This window comes from Apium graveolens, chromosome 6 (assembly GCF_009905375.1).
Source record: "Apium graveolens cultivar Ventura chromosome 6, ASM990537v1, whole genome shotgun sequence".
NCBI lineage: Eukaryota > Viridiplantae > Streptophyta > Magnoliopsida > Apiales > Apiaceae > Apium > Apium graveolens.
In genome coordinates, this window is record NC_133652.1 from 141,483,984 (window position 1) to 141,506,650 (window position 22,667).

A 22,667-nucleotide genomic window follows, 5' to 3' on the forward strand; every position below is an offset into this window, starting at 1 on the left:
ACCGACACAAGCCCGTTGTGTCATTGGCCAATTACTACTTGATATTATTTAATTTTAGAGGGATTATATTATGTTACAATCATAATCATATTATAAAGAGCTTTTTCCTTTTAAATATTTCAAATCAATAATCGATAATCAGATGATTCCCAAATCGGGGGGAACATTGTCAAGAGGCGTCACTTAATACCCCTTTCTTACAGATAAAAATCTGCTTTTGACAGAATCATCCTTTCTCTCAATATTGAAAATTCATATTTAATTACGTGTTTCATAAATACAAGAATCTCATGATTGTATTTATAATATTATTGTTAAGGCAAGAAATGATTCCTATTCTAGATTTTCTAGAGCACGCCTTATATTGATTTAAGTTCACCTAAATCTATTATCGCATGGTAAACATAGGCATATATCTCATATATAAAATTAAATAAACAAGTAAATGTAAAGTGAAATAAATTAAATGTGTTTGGTTATAGCCCCATCCTACGTGATCTTTATCAAGCTCATGATAAAGATCAAGGTCAATCTAATATGGTGATGGAAATAAATACAACTACTTATTACATAAGTCTTCTTCTTTGTTTAGACTTCTTGTATACCTCGTCTTCTTCTTTGTATCACCTCCATTGGATAGCCTTCTTGAGTCTTCAATTACATTACATAGATTGAAAGTAAAACTAATCCAATGAACTTACAAGAATAACTCGAGTTATATTCGAGATTTATGATTACCAAGATTGACGACATGCAAGTGGTATTTAAAACCAAAACCAAAACCACTACACTAAGGTCGAAAGGCCATAACCATCCACCATGCTCATACATCACATAAAAGCATGTTAAAACACATAATCTGATCTTAACATATCATATTATCCATGATCTAATCATAAAAAAATATGACAAAAATCAGAAAAATCAGAATCAAATCAGAAAAATCAGAATCAATGTTTACGGGTAGTAAACGATGTCAAACGCCTTACAGACGAGTCGTTGATAGCTTTAGCCATCAGTTTTGTTCAAACCCTCGTTTACCTATGGAATAGGGTATTCGTTTGCGTAAATCGGACACCAGACCCAGATTTCAGCAAATCTGCAGCAGCCAATTCAGAATCCGTATCTAATATGATTCTCATAATTAGAACAAACATAAATCATGTATATATCAGTATATATACAGATTACATAATCATCTTATGATTATACAACTCACATGAATATCATATATTCAAAACCATACATATATAAGCATATTATATCAACATCAAATCATGGCGAATCACATACATGCTCATATATCGAAAACAGTTAAACATATAAACGAATTAAAAACATTTCGCAAGTAGCTCTCATGCCATTGAAGGGTTTTTAGCACATAAATGCAACAAAAACGTAAATTTAAATCTTAAAAAAACCGAAACCTTCCGCAGGATCCATGCGAAAAATAATATTTAATTCGTAGTTCAGTATGTTTACCTTAAGAAGCTTTACGTTAATGGAAAGATGGAGGTCTTTAATAGCGATCCAAGAACGATGAACGGAAATCCCTAGCAGCTGCTCCTCAAGTATGAAGCACTCCACCGATATCCACCAAGAGTACAATGTGATGGAGGAGGAAGAGGTTGAGAGAATTAGTTGCCTCCCTCTTGTTCTACTTTAGAATTAGGGTTAATTATTTGGGTTGAGGCAATTAGGGTTTATAATAGTATATTTATAGGCAAAATTTTCAGCTGAAAATTTTCCATAAAATATTATTATTATTAACCCTTTAATTGATTATTCTGATTAACCAATTATCTAATAATTAAAACACCTTTTAATCATTAATCCCTTTTCTAAACACTTTAAAAAAATAATTCTCTCACTTGATTTAATTTCCAAAATTAAATTCTTAATTAATAATATTAAGAATTAATTAAATCTCATTTAATCAATTATTAAATCTACCAATTAATTATTTATTTCACAAATAAATAATTACCAGCCATTATTAATTAATTCCTCCACCATTAAATCATTCTCTTTTATGGTGTTACCCTGTAGGTTCAATATTAAGCCGGTAGTAGAAATAAATAATAATAAAACTATTTTATCATTATTTATATAAATTCTCTAATTCATTAAATATGATTAATTAATAAATTAATCATATTTATTCTACATCGTGAGGGATACTTCTCAGCATATCGCGACTATCCGGATAATACGAATTCACTGCTTAGAATACCAAGAACCTATTCAGTGAGTAGTTACCGTACGATCAATTCCTTCTACCCTGCAATATCACGATTAAATACAAGGCATGGAACTTGTGTCAAGCCTATCTTATTTAATCATTTGCTTTCCCATTCACTATGCTTAGTTCTATTTAATGTAAATTAGAAACTCTTTTCTAATTTCATTCACTCTGGTCGGAGATTCCTGAACTAGCATAAGTGGATCAGCATTGAACATTCTCTTCCTTCACTGGAAGGGGTAGATCCTTTATTGATCATACACTATCTTCGTGTATAAATTCCTATACCAAGTAGAGCCCTTATAATTGTCCCTGGAGACTAAGAACTAAACCAAATCATAGTTCAGTGTACACAAGATGACTATGATGACCTCAAGTCTAAGGATACTTGTACAACTATCACTATGTGAACAACTGCTGACACGTGAGTGAACTCCATCAGTTGTTCAGCTGTGTGAGTTATGTTCAGTGAACTTATTCTATAATAAGCACCTACATACTAGCTATAGTGTCACCACACAAATGTCTATGAGACCAGACATCCTTCATAATGAAGAAAGCATAGTATATACTGATCTTTGCGGATTACTAATTACCAGTTAGTAATCCTACGACCAGGAAATATTTAAGTTTAGAGTTATCATCTTTTAGGTCTCATTATTATGATCTCATCATAATCCATAAAAAGCTTTACTCTAAACTATGGTATATCTTATTTAAACACTTAAATAAATAAAGCCCGCAATAAAACCAAAACAAGTCTTTTATTAATATCAATGAAATCAAAACATATTACATAAAAGTTATTCCTAAATCATCATACATGATTGGACTTAGGACACATCTCTTTCAACAAGTACTTTTATAACAATCAAAAAATATAAACTCGTCCCATAAAAAGTTCAAAAATCTATATATCAAAATTTTAAATTGGCTGAACAGTAGCACAATCAATTTTATTCAACCCTGGCTTTCTTACTTTTTATATATTTTCTTGCATCATGAGTTGTTGCGCCACGTAGTGCATACTTCCGAGTCCTTTTCTTCGATTTGTTAATTGTTTTTTCCCTACCACTCATCAGCCTCTTAAAGTAGTTTCCTTTGTTCTTACAAACATTAGGTGGAAGAATGTTCACTTCTCCTTCAGGTTGCTGACCGACCATTACATCAATATGATCCTTTTTCGTAAAACTGACAATAGATCCATCATAAGCATCCAACTCTGTATTTAACTTCTTTATACTGTTGTGTACATGCTCAAACCTATCCATTTCTACCCAGCCTTGTCAACTGTTTGGAGAAAATCAAACTAAATTGTGTTCAGTTTTAAAGATACTTGTTCCATCTCAAAATAATCACTGGTTACCACATCTAAATTCGATGAAGTTCCACTATCAGCAGTTTGCATCCAATGATTGAGAACAATGATTCTTGGAAATTTGGTAACCCCAATTTGTTTCAAACCACAAAATGCATATCTGCAAACAATACCACACATCACAAATTTCTTGCAAGAACACATAACATGGTTCATACTAACATAAACATGCATAAAATATAATGAACACATTATAATCACTAATTATACAACTAAAAATCACTAAAACAAACACATCCAATCATTAAAAAATAAAAAATAATCACTAATAAAAGATGAAAAGAAACATAATAGTAAAAGAGATTAACCTTAATAAGTTTGTCTTTTACCCTCACATCTCTGATTTCAAAATGAGTAACACCATCAACTTCTTCACTCATATGCTTAATTTGCATTTCCAAACAAGAAGCAAGGATTTCATCCTGAATTTTATAAAAAAATAGTACATGTATACAAAGTGACTGCATCATCTTCTATAAACCACTTTGACAATGTCGTAGGAAGACTTGACTTTGACTCATGATCCAGTCTAACTATCTCATTCCTTTGCTTGTCCATTGCACTCTCAAAATGCAACCAAAATTCACATAACGTATCTCCTTATTTATTAAACTGCCCAAAAAATGAGTTTTCACTCTCAGATCTTGAAGTAGTTCTTAGCAACCCAAATATTGGTTCATTTCTAAAAAATGCAGGAATCCATGAAGCCTTTAGAGCATACATATATTGCAACCACTTATTATTTTCTAAATTAAATTCCTTTATAACTCTCTCTCATCCACTCTCAAACTCTTCAGTTTCAATAATAGATGACCAGATATAAGTTTTCATTTTCTCCATGAAGTCTGTCTCCTTGCATAATCGATTACCAAGCTATTAAAAAAATAAAAAAAATATCATTAATAAAACACAATAAAAAATACAAGGAACAATTATTTTAATCATTAATAAATGTCACATTTATTAATAACAAGGAAGAACAATGATACATGAAAAAACACATAGGAATATAAAAATTCACTAAAACATTTATTTTAATCACTAATAAATATCAAATTAATAACTAAAAAATATTTTCCTAATCACTTATAAATGGCACTATAATACCTTAACTGGGAATTTCTCCATAATATGCCATATGCATAAACGATGCTTACTACGAACAAGACCGTTAACATCAGAAAATACATCACGCACAGACACCTTCATAGCAGGACATTAATCAGTAATAAACAAAATAGGATTCCTTCCCATTTCCTTTACAAGATGGCCAAAAGCCCAACTGTATTCAGCAACACTCTCATGTGAAAGAAGACATGATGCAAAAGTTATACATTTGTCGTGTTTGTCAACGCTAGTGAATGGTGCAAAAATTAAATTATACCTGGAAAATAAATATTAAAAAATAGAAAAGAATTAAAAACTAAATAGAAAAAATAAAGAAAAACATAGTATACAATTAGAGTAAATAGATGTCAAGTACCTATTTGTATCAAATATTGCATCAAATGATATTGCATTACCATACGATTCAAAATTCCTACGACCAATAGAATCAGCCCAAAATAGCTTTGTGAGACGACCATCAGAATCAACATCATATGCATAATAGAAAGATTTAGATTTATCATGGATATGTTTGAAATTGTCAATCATCATCTGCGCATCCTTATTACCAATAAACAATTTCAAATCCCTATTGAAGTTCCAAAAATCTTGCAGCGAAGCACCAACATTAGCATATCCACCATACATTTCCTTGGCAAAACTAAATAACTTACTAACACCAATATTCACCTTTGCACCATTATAACAGATATTCCTCAAACTAGTAGTCATCTCACGACTAGATCGCAAAAAATGACGACCTTTTTCACATGTCAAAGGATGATTGTGATGCGCAACAAAGCAGTACACAAAATATTTATTCAGAACCATATACTTCAAAACCATCTTTGCTTTACATCCACACCTACGAGTAATAAAACGTCTCTTCTTCAGAACTTTTGGATCATCCTTAGGATTATTGAACCATTCACAACTACAAACAAAATATTTCAACAAAATAGTACTGGCATCATCTAACTTTTCAGTTGTTTTGTGAACGCTAAAACCCCCCAAACGAGCATAAGTATTATAAAACTAATAACCTTGATTTATACTCTCAAAAACCTGTTAGTGTAAGGCACGTCATTCTCAACAACACAAGTAGGTATATAATACCTATTACCACCAGGAGATTTAGTATAATTTCTCGAACTACTTTCACTTTCTGTTGAAGAAACATCAGTAACAACACTGATACCAACATCACTGCCACTAGATGAACAATGTTTAATGGATTAAAACTAAAAAATTGGAGAAAGATGGAGAAAGAAACGGAAGAACAAGAGAGAGAGAGACGAAGAGAGAGAAACTAAAAACCGGTTATGAATTTTAGTAAACAGAATCTCTATCTTTTATATTTTTTATTAAAATTAAATGAGTGGCTAAGATTTAAAGTTATAAGAAAGTAATGGATGGCTAGGATGGGTTTCTAATTTTTATTTTAGGGTTGATTTCTATTTGACCATTATCTGTTAGTCCCTTAACAATATGACAAGAATTATAGAAGGGGGTTGAATGGAATTCTTGAAACTTTTTCTCGAAATAAAAATATTCTAACTCGAATATATATATAAGTGTGAATTGATTAGCACAATGCGGAATAGTTACTTAAACGAATCAAAACACAAGTAATTAAAAACAAGAGTCTTTAAAAACTTTCTGGTGGATTTGAATGATTCCACCAGAGATATATATTATATATCGAGAGAACCCTGTGTGTAAAATGCTTACATCTGCTTACAAGTATTGAACAACTTAGAGTACAGAGAAATGCTAAGAATTCTTCTTACAAATGTTTCTCTGCTTGTTTCTCAGATTCAATTGTTCCTTAGTTGCTACTTCTTGGTTTATATATTACCAATATTACAAAGTAATGAGACAGGATAATAAAACAAAACTTTCTAGTCTATTACAATGCTACTTCATTACTCTATTCCAACATCTTTGAATATCTTCATAATAGCATGGAAATGGCAATGCTTCTTTGTTCTCGAAAACCTAGTTGAATAGGCTACCATATTCCATTTGCATCCACTCGGCGCATGTGACTGTGTTGTCACTGTCAACAGATATTTGAATTCTTTATCCGTCGGGTTATTGATCATCCGTCGAGTTATTGATCATCCGTCAAGATATTGATCATCCGTCGACATATTGATCATCCGTCGAATTCATTGTAGTTTATCCGTCGGGTAGCAATCAGGCACTTGACTTCATTTCACTTATGCAGAATTACAAGACATCATCTATGTACAATTAATCAACCTATTCTGCATATCTAACTAAAGTCAACATGACTTAAGCACTACTACAGATTCTAAACAATGTGAATGTAGAAATGTGCTACAGACTTATTGTTACATAAGCTACTCACTCGATGGATAATAAGTCATCATCCGTCGGGACTATATTGAGTCATCCGTCGGGACTATGAACCTTATCCGTCGAGTGCTACAAAATTTCACTAAGTAAAATCTACCAAGATGTTTTGTTCATGAAATCATCAAGTACACAACATATACACAACAATCTCCCCCAATTTATGTCTACTGGAATTGTAGCCATAAATTAAGAGACACTTGATGATAACAAAACATCTTAAAAATACAACTTTAAAAGAAAGTAGATATTACTGAAAAGTGCTTCAATTAACAAAATGTACAAAGTTTTGCTCACAGTCATTTTTAAGATGCTCTTCTAGCCTGAGCAGATTTATCTAGTTCCTTGAAGGTCTGGATCTCTTTCCAAGCTTTCTGTTATTTTCCTCAATCTGATTTTGGAGCTGCCTGTGGAATTCCAGTTCATCAGATTCTGAGAGATTTAACTTTCCTTGCATTTCCAAAAGAGTCTTATTGCTGGAGATGCTCAATTAGTCTTCTAATCTGAAAAATCTTCTCACTCCTTTGTCATCCATGAACTCCATCAGCCAGTAGGGCCTTAGATGCACTATTCTCCCTGTGTAGGGGATAATTAGAGTCTTTGGGAGTGCATCTTTAGCTCTAACACTCCTTAGTTCTTCAATCTTCTTCAGTACCAATCTTCTTGTAGTAATATTGAACCCAAAGTTCTTCTTGAAGGATGAATAAACTTTAATCAGTATAGCTTGGCTTTCTTAAAGGATCCTGTGAAGTGGCCACTGAATCTCCTTTCCTCCTTTGTACTTGAACACTAATCTTTCACGTAGGTTTCTGTATGCATCAATTCCTCTCACTTCATCTATTTCATCTAGATAGAGGTTTAGATCAGAAAATTCTTTGATGTCACACAAGTACATGTAATCTCCCTTATTGATTTTAGAATGAGCTTTGACTAGAGATTTGGATTTGAGAGGTGACAACTTCACTTTCTTGACTGCTCTTGACTTTGTTCTCTTTGGCTTGTTAAGGATTGGCAAATAGAAGTCAGGAATTGGTATGTTCTCCCATTCTACTGGTTCATCCTTAGGCACAATAGGTTCACCATGGATGTTCCTGTAAGGATCCACCACTTTGATATCTTCAAATACCACAGAGGGTTTTGATGCTTGAGTTGTAGTTGGAGTGTATTCCTTTGGAAATTGATTCTCCAATTCTTTATCAACAATGTCCAGTTTCCTTTTAGTTCTTTTAGCCAATTCCTTGATTCTTGGAGATTTCTTCTGTTGTTTAACTTGCTTCTTTGATTCAATAACTTCAGATGGCTGAGAAGGAATTTGTTGTGATGAATTTACAGCATGTAGCTTTGCCAAGATAACAATTTGCTCTTTCTTTTGTTTAGTCTTTTTAGCATCCAGAGCAGCTTGCTCCTTTTCCTGCTTCAATCTAGCCTTTTCTTCTCTCTTTGCTTGAGCAAATTGAGGATGTCCAGCCACCACACAAATTTCTTTCCCATTCTTAAAATTTTTAGTAATTCTTCTTTTTGAAGCTGGATCTTTGTAGAAAGCAATTGATCTTGACAGAAGATTCTTTTCATCAGGCTTAGGTGTCTCATACACAGTATCCAAAGGGTTCTTCAATGATGATTTTGAGTAGTTTACCCTTGGTTTCAGAATTGTTTCAGCCTTTGGAGATTTGATGCAGGATGGCTGTCCTCTTTCCAGATAGTTCATGCTCATCTCATCCACACTAATTTACTTGACTTCAGAGTGATGGATGGCTGACTTAACTGGCTCCTTGACAAGTTCAAACTTCTTTTGTATTTCCTCATCAATCTTCTCCCAGTTGACTACACTCAACTTCTCCTTATCAGCTGCCCTTATGTTGGCTGCTGCTGCATTGATCAGATCTATACTGTCTGTAACTGGTGGCTTTGAAATAGTAATTGAAGGCACAATTACTTTACTGATCTGAATCTGAAGTCTCTCCCCCTCACCTGGTCCTTTCTCCCCCTTTTTGTTATCATCAAGTTGATTGGAGGAGGGGGTTTTAAGCAGCCACCAATTTTTGAAGTAAATTTGTCTATTGAGCTTGATGAAGATGAATGGCTATTAAAGATGCTTCCATGGCTGATATTCTTCTGTCCAAGGCATCTATCTTGGTTGACAGATCAGAATTTTTCCTTAATTGCCTCTTGATGTCAAGCATTATAGCCTCTGGAAGTTTAGAATCCATTTTGTCTGAAATGGCCTTCTTCATCTCCTCAATATCATTCTTCATGGTGTTTACATCCCTAGCATGTTGGAAGCCTTGGATTTGTTGAAGTTGCAGGGAGGCTAGATGTGCCTGAAGGAGCTTCTTGGTGCTGGCATTAGTAGTGGTTTGAAGAGCAGTATTTGTCTGATTGATTAGCTGGATCAGGGTTGTCATGAAGTAGTGCTCATCACAGTGCTTTGAAAATGCCCATGATGGCATACCTGATCTTGAACTTGAACCTACTTCTCCCCCTATGTCCATTGCCTCATCTTCACTATCCCCACTCCCATCACTAAAGAAATCAGCTGATCCACCAGTCTCATAGTCCACATCACCAGCTGTAGAAGGCAAAGTTGTGATGGCATCCTTAGCTCTCATCATAGACTGTGTGGTATGCACCAAATTCAGCATCCTTTCTGCATTGTCATTGCCCTGTTCAGCTAGAAGTTGATAAGCTGGAACAAGGTGAGTAAATGCCTCAGCATCAAGGGAGGTGGAATCTATAACAGCTTTAAGATGCCGAGATAGTCCCTCCCTGTCTGCATTCTGGACATTTATTGACTCACTAGCAATGACATCTATCCTTATAGCTCCAGTACCTGTATTTCTCTCATTTTCTCTCTTTTGTTGCATCAGGGTCTCACCCTGGCTTCCCACCCTCACACCCTCACCTTCACCATCTAAGGTGGGACTTCACTCACTCTCTTTTGCCAATCCTAAAGAAATGGATTGCATAGTTTCACTCATTTCCTCTCCTTTTTCCTGGGAGCAACCCAGACTTTCACTCAAAACACTCTTCTCTCTCAATCCTAAGAATGACTGTACAACCACTAAATCTTCTGCACTTGAAATAAATGAAGTTTGAAGCTGTGCAGAGATACTCGACGAATGAGTGATATCCATCGAGTGGGTGATTTTTCTATCCGACGGATAACTGCTGTTAAGCTTATCCGTCGGGATACAATCACTACTCGACGGATGAGTAATATCCGTCGAGAGAGTAGAAATGAATGAATTGGGAATAGAAACTATTATTGACTCTGTGCTGATTGAAGATATTTTGCGCACAGATGATACAACAGTTCTTGAAACAATTGGCAAGTGAGCCAACAAATCATCTAAAAGATGATTCTCACTTGCACTAGATTTTGGCTTCCCCAACAGAGTTAAAGAAGGGGAATCAGGGATTGATGTGTTCATCATATCCACATCCAGAGAATTTGTTGGTGAGTTTGGTGTTTGAGATGCTTCTATAACTAGAGATTTTGGCTGTGACTCCATATTTATTGGAGTCAAATCAAACTGAATTTGTGAAGGTGCAGTGACTGTGTCTTTTGCACCAGTTTGCACAGTGTGTGTACCATGTGCATCCCCAAGGGTTTTAGACTTCTTCTTTCTGGCATAAGTTTGGGGTGAGCTTGTGTCTCTAACCCTCTTGGCCTGTGCTCTTGGTTGAGAGCTTTGTTCAATAACTACATCCTTTTGGGAGGATGCAGCTAGAAATGAGCTTTTATCCTTTTTAAGCACTGTAGTTTGTTGGGAAACTGTAGTGTGGCTAGGCTGGGATCCACTCAACTCTCCATCCTTATCCTTAGGGTTTATTTTATGTTCACCCCTTCCCTCACCTTTCTTGCCCTCCTTTACACTCCCCTCTTTGGTTTTAGTGGATTTTGCAACTGACATCTTTTGAAAGATACTAGAGGGGACTTTCTTTGATTTGGGTTTGAAAATTTTTGCAGTTTTGGTAGCTTAGGTAGGCAACTGTTGGGTCATTGACACAGTTGTCATAGCCACAATGGAACTCAAAGAAATTGTTGAGGTTGGAATAGTGGTAGGGATAGATGAACTTACCTCACTTACCTGAGGTGCCAGCATTACAGGAAAATAGAACAATGGCACATCCTTGTGATGATTGGCCCAGTTCAAATCTGCAATGAGTCTTCTCTCTTGAACACAACAATCTAGTTTGTTGTTAGGGTTCTCGAGCACAATCTCTTCACAGAGGTGGTTAGCTAACATCATAAAGAATCTAGCATAATACATATTTTTACTTCTTTTATTAGCCTCTCATAATTTAAAGCCTAACTCAAACAAGACAAGGTCACTGAAATTATAGAATTTATCTGTAACTAGCATTTAGAGCATGTTAAGCATTGAGATATTGACTGAATCAAAATTACTGACTTTACCTGAAAAGACCTTTGTCACAACATCACATATAAAACTCCATTCTTTCCTAAGACCCATTCTCCTAATGTCACTTAACTTAGAGGTAGAAAGAGCATAGTTCATGGAATTAATCATATTGATTATATCAGTGTCAGTGTGTGGTGAGGTCACAGTGTTATCAGGAATCTTGAAACATGCTTTTATAACATCACTATTGATACATAACTCTTTACCTTTAATGGTGAGTGTGATTGTCTTATATGTTGAGTTGTAGGTAGCAGTGGTCCACATCTCTTCAACAACTTCACAGAAGATTGCGGGTGATTCCAGCATGACATAGTTGAGCTTGCAATTCTTCACAAAGTCCATCATCTTGTGATAGTCACCAGATTGCTGAATACCCTTGTTCACTATTGCAGTGAAATTGTTCTTCTCATAAATGAACCCAGTTTGAGACATAATCTTTACAACAGGTGTCATTGTTAGAGAATAAGAGCTTGAAGAGAAAGAGAGTAAGTGCTTTGAGAGAAAATGAAATTAGAGCAGTTGAATTGAGAATGATAAAAGAAAAGCGATTGAAATGAAATAAGCTTTTATACTATCTAAAAAATAACTGTTAAAAAAATAATAAAGTAAAATAAACTACATATCTGGTAAATGAACTTGGAATGGTTTCAGGTTCTTTCTCAAAATCTGTTTAGTTTTTGTTCTCATGCATCAAACTTTATGATCAATGTTTACAGATTGTCTTATCTCTATGTAATCTGTGCTTAAATTGTAATATATTAAATACTGATTGTTATATTATGTGTTACTGTATACTCTGATAGTATTTTTGAATGTTCTGTGACTATTCACTCCAATGAGGATTATTTGTTAGATGCTGACTTAGTAGTCTTTAAAAAACTATATATCCCATGTTTGAATTAGTTGTTTATGTGGAAATCAATAACACAAGCAAATTCTGATTTTGATCTTAGTGAAATTTACTTTGTGTATCTTATTACTAAGTCACAAACTAGAATATTGCTTCTTATATGTCAAATTATGATGTCAGTAAATCTTAAGGATGAACAACATGCTTGATAAGCCTCACTTATCTGAAGAAAATAAAAGAAAAAAATTGAAGGTAGGTACTCCTTTGAGATCCAAAGTAAATATGTGATAGGGAAGACCCAAGTGCATTGCTGGTATTAAGTCATATGCATTAGAAAAGCAAATAATTTTTTCTTAATGACTTTTCACATTCTCTGACTACTGGAGAAATACTTTGATAATAGCATTCTGATAGCAGTTGTGACTCATTTACACTGAGAAGCCACTGTAAAAAGAATGTCAAAAGATACATAAAATGAGCATAAACAGTTGAGGTGGACTCTTGCATAAATTTATTCTATAGTAGACATCACAATTATAGACAGATTTTAAGCATGTTTCTGAGTTAGGCCTTATTTTTAAGATATACTGAAGTTTATCAGACTTTAATCATTTTCTGATCATTTGCAAATGCACACACTCTCACTCCATATGAATGATAAAAATTACTGTGGTGATTAAGTTGTTTTTGACAAACAGTTAAGTATTATTTGCATAAATTCTGAGGACAAGTTTTGATGGAAGTTCTGATGATTAAACTTTAAAGAAACCAGTCAGTATTTGTGTGAAGAATTACAGATACAGTCATTCACTTTTTGAGTACAGAAGCCATGTTCTGATGATCGTTAAATTCTGATAATAGTCAAGTTGTGATGAAAATCCTAATGGAAACTCTGATGCTTACGTGGCATTATTTAATTACTTGGCTTATTTTTAGTATTTACTGTAACAGTTATATTTTGTTAGAAAATAATTAAGTGAGATAAAAACAGTGATAATCATTTAGTTTATGGGTTCCGTGTGTGTTTTGAGAACAGTATGTGAGCAATAATTACTGCACGTTTACCGTGCCCACCCATTACTTTTTGACTGTTTCCATGCTGCCAGGTGTAAAAAGACTGTTCTGCTTCACAAAATTGACCGTTGTCATATGGAGTGTATAAATAAGAGAGTTAAAATATTTTACAATCTTTTACCTACTATCTTTTATTTTCTAAACTCTCTTATTCTCTCTCTCACTCTCTAATATTCTCTGAAGCTTTTTCTTACAGGCATTTTAACAAAGACCTTGTGAACACACATTTTCTCACTTATTTCTTTACAGAAATGGCACCCAAAGATCTAATCTATGATGGAGCCAAGTTTGTTCCTAATAACTACATGGCTATTCTTTCTAAGGACGAGGCTCCTTTAGAACTTCATTTCGTTCAAGACTTTCTTGCTCGAAGTGAAATAGGCTATGCACTGACCCAACCCCAGGTACTCTCAGGCAAGCAAATACTGGAGTTTTGGAGGGCTGGTGTTTATGATGATGGTGGAAAAGCTGGGTCCCCAAATATTATCTTTACAACATGGGAGGATGAGCATGTGGTGATTTTGTCAACTGTTCGACAAGCACTACATTTGCTAGAAGATTGCACTTTCAATTCAACAGTTGAGGGGCCAGCTCTTCAACAAATCATGGAAAGTATGGGCTATGAAAAGTCTTTGGCAAAGCCGGGACAATTGAAGAGACCCCATATCAGGAGGGAGTGGAGCTTTTTCTTTAACTGTATTACAAAAGCTTTCACCAACAAGTGCTCAAAATTTGATGTTATACCCATAATGAGTCAGCAAATCGGCTATTCCCTTTTGAATCAAACACATATTGATTAAACAAGTGATGTTTTAGGGTGTATTGGTGATAGGATGAAAGAAGATAGAATATAGTCTATTTTGCTAGATTTTGTCAACTTATTTTTACTTTCTGTTGTCCTGATACACCACAAAACTATAGTGAGACAATTGAACCCTTTAAGCTACACAAAAGGGCTTCCACTGACTTATTATCTACTGATAAAAAGAAGACTACACTAAGACCCCTCCAAATTCATCAATCAATTAAACAATTCTTAGTAAATGCTGATCCTCACACATACAGTTCCATATAACCTGATATAGCACCAGTACAATCTCAACCTCCCTCTGCACCTTCAACAAATGCTTAACCAGCTCAAGCCTCACAACCACAGCCAACCATCAGAACTTATTTCCAACCTGCACAATCTTCTCAACCTCAACCATCAGCACCTTCTACCAAACCAAACTCTGGTACTTCCCAAAAAGTGTCAGTTGTAAAATGTACAAGGGCAAAATATGTTCCTAAATCTCCACCAAGGAGAAGAAGGATGATTCTAAGGGATGAGTCTGATGATGAAGAGGAGCAAGTTCAGGTTCATGCATCAGAACCTGTGACAATAGAAGCTGAAGGGTCTGAAATTCAAAAAAGGAAAAGATCAGCAAATTCTGATGCAGATCATGTTTCTCCACCATTCAGGAGATCAAAGAAAATGAGAGTAGGAAGGCGTATGGCACAACCTCCATCTGAGGATACTAATGAAGCTGAGGAAGGGGATCAGGAATCTCTAATTTTTAGGTCACACAACACTGTAGAAGGGGGTTGAATACAGTGTTTATACAATCAAATCGATTTAACATAAGTATGTAACAAAGATCAAGTATATTCAATAAACTCTGTTACAATATGAACTGTTGTTCTCTCTCAGTGATGAACAAATATCACTAAGAGCTGCTAGGTTACAATGTATAATCTTCTCGATAATAATAACATTTATAGTGCAAACCCTAAGTTTGTGTTTATATAGTACACAGTTACAAGATATATTCTAATTGATATGGAATATAATTCTGTCTCCTAAAATATATCAATCAGATAGCTTCTACAAGTCTTCCAGTATTCTAACTTTTTCCATGCATATCTTCTTTTATTTTAGTCTCGATCTTCTCCTGTAAATCAGCTTCATTCCTTAACTAAAAATCTTCCCGCACTTAAGTTCTAATATGACCTTAAGTTCTGATATTAAGTTCTGACTTCAGTAAGTCATGATTTTTGTAAGTCATGATATGTCCTGTTGTTAAGTTCTGAAAACTAAACACAAATGATATTAGACATGACATCTCAAATATATTTAACAATCTCCCCCAACTTGTAAATTATGCAAAATATACAAGTTAATAGATTTGATGATGTCAAAAACATTTAAGTATAAATGCAAATAAGAGTTTAACTAGATAACTAACTACAACTTACAGTCCTTGTAGCTTTTACCAATCTCACTGAGTCAATATGTAATCAAAATGATTCTTGACAAAGTTTGATATCATCTTTTCTTCTTTATTCCTCAAGACTTGAGATAGTGTAGTCTTGACTTGCTTCATCTCTTCACCCTGACTTCCAATCTGATAGATTACAGTCCTTAGAGCATAAATATGGTTTCTTTCTAAACCATCATCCAGTCTTATTACCCTTGGATGAGAAGAATCTTCATTATAACATAGACATTTCTCTTTCAGAATCACTTCAAGTTTAGCAGAATCCTTCTTCATTGGAATTTCACTTCCATCATCTTCAACAATATCAGGAATGAATTATGTAACCCTTGAACCAGAAATTTTAGCTTTATCTCTTATGGTCTTTATTATAAACTTTGACCATCTCCTGGTAATATCAGACTTTATCTCTAAAAGATAATTAAAGAATTGAAGTTCTTTCAGTGATTTGTTTAGCACATCTGATTCTGACATCTGATATGTCCTTCCATCTTTAAGAAATAGAATCAGATTTTCTTTGACATTGTGCTTGTCATGAGCATCCAGTACCACTTGAAGAGAGATAACCTTATCAATGTGTTTCTGTGAAACATCTTCAAGAGGTTTGTCAGTTACCAAATTTGGATCTCCAGTAGAAACTTCAACTCATGTCTTGATTTTAGCTTCATCAGAACCTAGTCTAGCCATGTCTCTTGGTTCTCTAGCATTTAACCCAATAGTCATGAAATCAGACAGCAATTGGATTTTCTTTGGATCTGATGGTTTGACATTTTTCCATAGAAGTTTTTTTTTATCAGCTACTTTCATCTTGTCTAAATCAACTTGAGCACTGTCAAAGGTTGCTGTCTTGATGAATTTATCAGAACTTGTTGTTTCTGTTGTAGTTTGCAGTTCTTCACTCTGAACAACTTGAGCTTTGTCAGAGGTTGTCTTTGATTCTTCAGAAATCTTCCTTCATTTCAGATTTTGGACAGTTTCATCTTCAGCAAGAGTATCATCAGTAATTTGAACTATTTTGCACACTGGTTTCATCAGGATTTGAGGAATTTTCATCTCCAGTGGCTTGGTTGGTTCATCAACTTTTCCCTTCCCTTTGTCTTTGCGATCAATCTCAGTCTGTGATCTAGTCTTGGGCTTTGATGCCTCAGTATTTGACTTCTTCTTGATCATAATGCCTTTTTCCTTAGGCCTTGGAGGTTTCTTTGCAACAGAAGCTTTTGGCTTTAGATTTGTCTTTTCCACTTTAAATCTAACTTCTTCCTCCTTGAGATTTTCTAAATCCATTCCAGGATTATGCTTCAGAAATAATCTTCTAGCAATCTCTTCATCAAGTGTCTGAATCTTGGGATCTTTGTAGTAGACTGTAGTCTGCTTCCCCTTTAGCTTCAGAGTTTGCAAAAACTTCTAAGAGTCTTGACTTCCACCTTGTATCAGAACATCAGGCTTTGTCATCAGACTTTGCTTATCAGAACTTGATATCAGATTTTGTTTAACAGTACTTGCTATCAGATTTTGAGTCTGAGAAGCTTCAGAACTTGTCTTCTTTTGAGTAGAAGATTTGCTTGCATCAATATTTAGTTTCCTTGAAGAAAACTTGCTGCTTTGCCCTTGACCTTGATCTTTTTCAAGACCTCTACTCTTATCAGAGTTTCCCTGGTCATCACCTTTGTCATCCTTCTTCTTCAGTATCTGAGTGATTGAGCATTTGGACTTACTTACCTTCTCCCCCTTTTTGGCATCATCAGGTAGTAGGAGAGAGAGAAGAAGTTCAACTGAATATTGGATTTAATCCAATTGAGCTTTTTGAGAAGCTTGATTCTGCAGGACCTCAGTAATTTGGGCATGTTGCTTCTCCTGAATCTTCTCAATTGCTTCAACTTTTTCAGAAATAGGTCTGAATAAACCTCTTCTTATCAAGTTTGGTCTCCATATCTAGCTTTTCAGCTTTTTCAAGAAGTTTGTCAACCTTTTCATGAGTTGAAGAGTGTTGACCTTGAAGAGACTTGACACTTAGAGCTATGACTTTGAGTTGTGTCTTGAAATCAGAACTTGTCATCAGCTCATCAGCCTTAGCAATGTGCTCTGACAGAACTTTAGAGCTTTGAATGAAAGCAGCTTCATCCCACTTCTTGGTCTACTCCACACCTCTGTGAGTATCTTCCTAAGGAATAGGAGCAGCTTGCTCAACAAACTTCTCAATAAGTGCCTCATTTCCTAAAATGGGAGGTGGAGTATCAACATAAACACTATCTTCAGAACTTGAAGAAGATTGTCTTCTGACAGTACAAGAGTACGTGAGGCAACTGGAGATTTTGGAACAACTTCATCTAAATTCTGATCTTCAGAATTTATCTCCAGAATAGGAGTTGTTGGTATCTCAGCCTGTAGAATAGGATAATTGACTTAGATGGCTGAGCTGCTGTGATTGGAGCTTCCAGAAATAAAACAGTAGGAATAATCAGCCTTTGAAGGTCAATTTCAGGACTTAATCCTGAATCTTCAACTGTTGTTTCTCTGACTGGAGAGACAGTAGGAGTGATCACTATATTAGCAGTGTCTTTTTCTTGAGCTGGAGGTGGCAGAGATTCAATCACAATTGGCTTTGAGATCAGAGATTCCTGATCCCCTTCCTCAGCTTCAGTAGTATCCTCAGATGGAGGCTTAACCATGTGCCTTTTTGCCCTCATTTTCTTTAATCTCCTTGATAGTGAAGGAGTTGCTTGATCTGCATCAGAACTTATAGTTATCCTCTTCAAATTACCTAATCCCACAGCTTCATCTAAATTCTGATGGGTTGACCCTTCAGCTTCTTTAGTCACAAGTTATGATGCATGAATCTGTGCTTCTTCATCATCTAACTCATCTCTTAGAATCGTTTTCCTTCTCTTTGGTGGAGGTTGAGAAACAGACTTTGCCATCTTAGGCCTGGAAGATGAAGGTTTGATGGTAGGTGCCGATGGTTGTTGTTGTGAGGATTGAGCTGGTTGGAAGTATGTTCTGATGGTAGGTTGAGTTGGTTGAGGTTGAGAGGTGGTTGATTGTGTAGTGGTTGGAGGTTCTGATGGAGGTTGGGATGGTTAGAGATCAAGATATATGGAGGTATAGGTGTTTGGGTCAGAGTTTACCAAAAACTGTTTGACTGATTGTGGAATTTGGAGAGGTCTTAGAACAGTTTTCTTATTATCAGTTGATTAAATCAGTAAAAGCTATTTTAGCAAGTTTAAATGGTGAAATCAACTCACTTGCTAATTGGGGTGCATCAGAGCAACAGAAACTGTAAATAAGTTGACGGAATCTAGCAAAATAGACTGTATTCCTATCTTCTGTCATTCTATCACCTATGAATCCTAGTACGGCATTAGCATAATCAAAATGAGATTGAGTAATCAGAACATACCCAATTTGTTGACTTAGGATAGGAATTGCATCAAAGTTTGAACACTTGTTTGAAAAAGTTCTGGTGATGCAGTCAAAGAAGAAACTCCATTCCCTCCTGATGTAGGGTCTCTTTAACTGCCCAAGCTTTGACAGACTTTTCTCATAGCCCAGTTTGGCCATTAGTTGTTGAAGAGATGGCTCCTCAACTGTTTAATAAGTGCAGTTTTATGGTAATTGTAGAGCCTGTCTAACTGTAGCCAAAGTCACCACATGATCATCCTCCCCTGTTGTGAAGATAATACTAGGGGACCCATGTGCACCACCATCATCATACACACCACTCCTCCAGAATTCCAGCACTTGAGTTCCTGAGATTGCTTCTGGTTGGGTCAGTCCATAGCCTATTTCACTTCGAGACAAAAAGCCTTGGATGAAGTGAAGTTCTGATGGGGCTTCATCCTTGATGAGTATAACCAAGTAGTTGTTAGGAACAAACTTGGCTCTATTGAAAATGATGTCTTTTGGTGCCATTTCTGTGAAAAATAAATGAGAAAATAGAGTGTACACAAGGTGTTTGATAAAAGTCTTATAAGAAAATAGCTTCAGAGAATATTAGTGAGAGAGAGAATAAGAGAGATTAGAGAAAGAAAAGTAGGTAAAATATTATAAAATATTTTAACTCCTGTATATATACTCTCTTTTTGACAACTATTATGATTGAATCAGAACATACTTTAGACACCTGGCAGCATATCATTAGTCAAAAAATTATTAGCGGGCACGGGTATTAAGCAGTAATAAATGTGCACATGCAGTGTTTCAAGGAAAACACGCTTCCCACTTACTAAATAATTATGACTGTTTTTATATCACCTAATTATATTCAGATAAAATATGACCGTTACAGTATTTACCATAAATAAGTCAAGTAAATAAATAATGCCACGTAAGCATCAGAGTTTGTATCAGGATTTAAAATCAGAACTTGACTATTATCAGATTTTAACGGTCATCAGAACATGGCTTCTGTACTCAAAAAGTGAATGTCTGTTTCTGTGATTCTTCAGACAAATACTGACTTGTTTCTTCAGAGTTTAAGCATCAGAACTTCCATCAGAACTTGTCCTCAGAATTTATGCAAATGACACTTAACTGTTTATCAAAAACAACTTAATCACCACAGTAATTTTCATCATTCATATGGAGTGAAAGTGTGTGCATTAGCAAAATATCAGGTAAAGATTAAAGTCTGATAAACTTCAGTACATCTTAGAAATAAGGCATAATTAAGAAAAGTGCTTAAAATCTGTCATTAATAATGAAGTCTACTATAGAATAAATTTATGCAAGAATCCTCCTCAACTGTTTGTGCTCATTTTATGCATCTTTTGAAATTCCTTTTTACAGTGGCTTCTCAGTGTAAGTGAGTCGCAACTGCTATCAGAATTTATGTTATTATCAGAGTATTTCTCCAATAATTAGAGAATGTGAAAAGTCACCAAGAAAAATTTATTTGCTTTTCTAATGCATATTACTTAATACCAGCGATGCTCTTGGATCTTCCCTTCCACATATTTACTCTAGATCTCAAAGGAGTACCTGACTTCAATTTTCTTTTCTTTTCTTTTTTTCAGATAAGTGAGGCTTATCAAGCATGTGGTTCATCCTTAAGATTTACTGATATCAGAATTTGACAGATAAGAAGCAAGAATCTAGTTTGTAACTTAGTAATAAGATATACAAAGTAAATTTGACTAAGCTCAAAATCAAAATTTTCTTATGTTAATTAATTTCCCCATAAATAACTAATTCAAACATGGGATTTCTAGTATGTTAAAGACTACTAGGTCAGCATCTAGCACAGTTATCCTCATTGGATTGAGTAGTCACAGAACGTTCAAAACACTATCAAAATATATAGATCCACATCAAATAACAATCAGTATTAATATATTACAATTTAGGCATAGATTACATGAAGATAAGACAATCTGTAAACACTGATCATAAAGTCTGATGCATGTGAACAAAAACTAAGCAGATTTAGAGAAAGAACCTAAAATCATTCCAAGTTCATTTACCAGTCTTGTAAAAGTAGCTTCACATAGTGGTTTTGTGAAGATACCTGCTAGTTGTTGATCTGTTGGAACAAAATGCAATTCCACTGTAACTTCCATCACATGTTCCCTTATTAAATGGTACCTAATGCTGATGTGCTTTGTCATTGAGTGTTGAACTGGATTACCTGTCATACAAATAGCACTTTGATTATCACAGTAAATAGGTATTTTAGAAAATTCTAACCCATAGTCCAGTAACTGATTCTTCATCCAAAGAATCTATGCACAACAGCTTCCTGCAGCAATATATTCTGCTTCTGCAGTTGATGTGGAAATTGATTTCTATTTCTTGCTAAACCTAGAAACTAATCTGCCTCCAAGAAATTGGCAGCTTCCACTAGTGCTTTTCCTGTCTATTTTGCATCCTGCAAAATCTGCATCTGAGTAACCTATTAGCTTAAAATCTGATTCTCTAGGATACCACAATCCTAGATCAGCTGTACCCTTGAGGTACTTAAAAATTCTTTTTACAGCTATAAGATGAGGTTCTCTTGGATCAGCCTAAAATCTTGCACAAAGACAGGTAGCATACATGCACTACAAGAATAATGTCAATAGACATCACACATTAGACATCGATTAACTTTTTCACTGATGTTAAAAGAAGTATTGACATCACCCCGTATTTTTGTGATGTCTTTGTTCTTTGTAGACATCGGTTATAATTAAACCGATGTTTAGAATTCACCAAAAAAAATAATTTTGCGCCCACCTTTTCTTTCCCCCTTAGTCAAATTTTCATTAAGTTTTAATTCTAAATTCCCCCCTAATCCCAAAATTCTCCCCCCTTAACCAAATTTTGGTTCCCCCAAATCAATATTCAGACACAAAATCAAACCTCTCTCTCTCGAACCTCTCTCTCTCTCTCTATCGAACCTCTCTCCCCTCACAATCTCTCTGAACTCCGGCCGTCATCTCACCATCACAATCTCTCGAACCTCTCAAACCTCTCTCTCTCGAACTGGAACCTCTATCTCTCTCTAAACCTCTCTCCACTTTCAATCTCTCCGTTAAGCCTCTTTCAGTTAACCTCTCTACTTCGGTAAGTGTTGTATCTACTTGAATTGAACCGGTCTTCTCTGCATGAAGACCAGTTTTAAAAGTTTAGGATTTTTGAATTCAAAACCCTAATTTTGTAAATTGGGGTTTTTTCTAATTCGAAACCCTCATTTTTTTATTAATTTAGTGTCTAAACTTGTTGCTAATACTTTTCTTCTTGTTGTATACAAGACCTAATCTGAGAAAAAGATTTAAAGCTTTAGGTAATTTGGGTGTTTTTGGTTGTTCATTTGTATTTTTCTTTGTATTTTTTATTTTTGTAAATTGTGTAAAGTTAACGATCCTTTCATCTCTACTGATTACATGGTATTTTTTTAACTTTAATCCTCATTTTTTTGCTTTAGTTGTGATTTGTGATTTTATTTAGTGTTGTTTATCTAATTTTGCTCGTTATAAAT

At 34.8% G+C, this 22,667-nt stretch overlaps 1 protein-coding gene across 1 annotated transcript; it reads right to left on the bottom strand.

Annotated features, from left to right (window-relative positions):
- Nucleotides 1-4,394: 4,394 nt before the first annotated feature.
- LOC141665496 (protein FAR1-RELATED SEQUENCE 5-like) lies at nucleotides 4,395-17,642 on the bottom strand. The gene is made up of 6 exons (XM_074471483.1): nucleotides 17,617-17,642; nucleotides 5,793-5,939; nucleotides 5,104-5,661; nucleotides 4,884-5,004; nucleotides 4,728-4,823; nucleotides 4,395-4,493 (listed from the first exon to the last, which is right to left on the bottom strand). The coding sequence occupies exons 1-6, from the start codon at nucleotides 17,640-17,642 to the stop codon at nucleotides 4,395-4,397; spliced, it is 1,047 nt and encodes a 348-aa protein (XP_074327584.1).
- Between the last annotated feature and the right edge of the window lie 5,025 nt (nucleotides 17,643-22,667).

Bases quoted from the DNA above. Each gene is read 5' to 3' on its own strand.
- LOC141665496 (XM_074471483.1), bottom strand. From the start codon at position 17,642: ATGGAGACCAAACTTGATAAGAAGAG. The intron at 4,824-4,883 runs GTAAAGGAAATG...CCTGCTATGAAG, and splicing joins GTTGGGCTTTTGGCCATCTT to GTGTCTGTGCGTGATGTATT. The intron at 4,494-4,727 runs GTATTATAGTGC...TTTTTTTAATAG, and splicing joins TGGAGAAATTCCCAGTTAAG to CTTGGTAATCGATTATGCAA.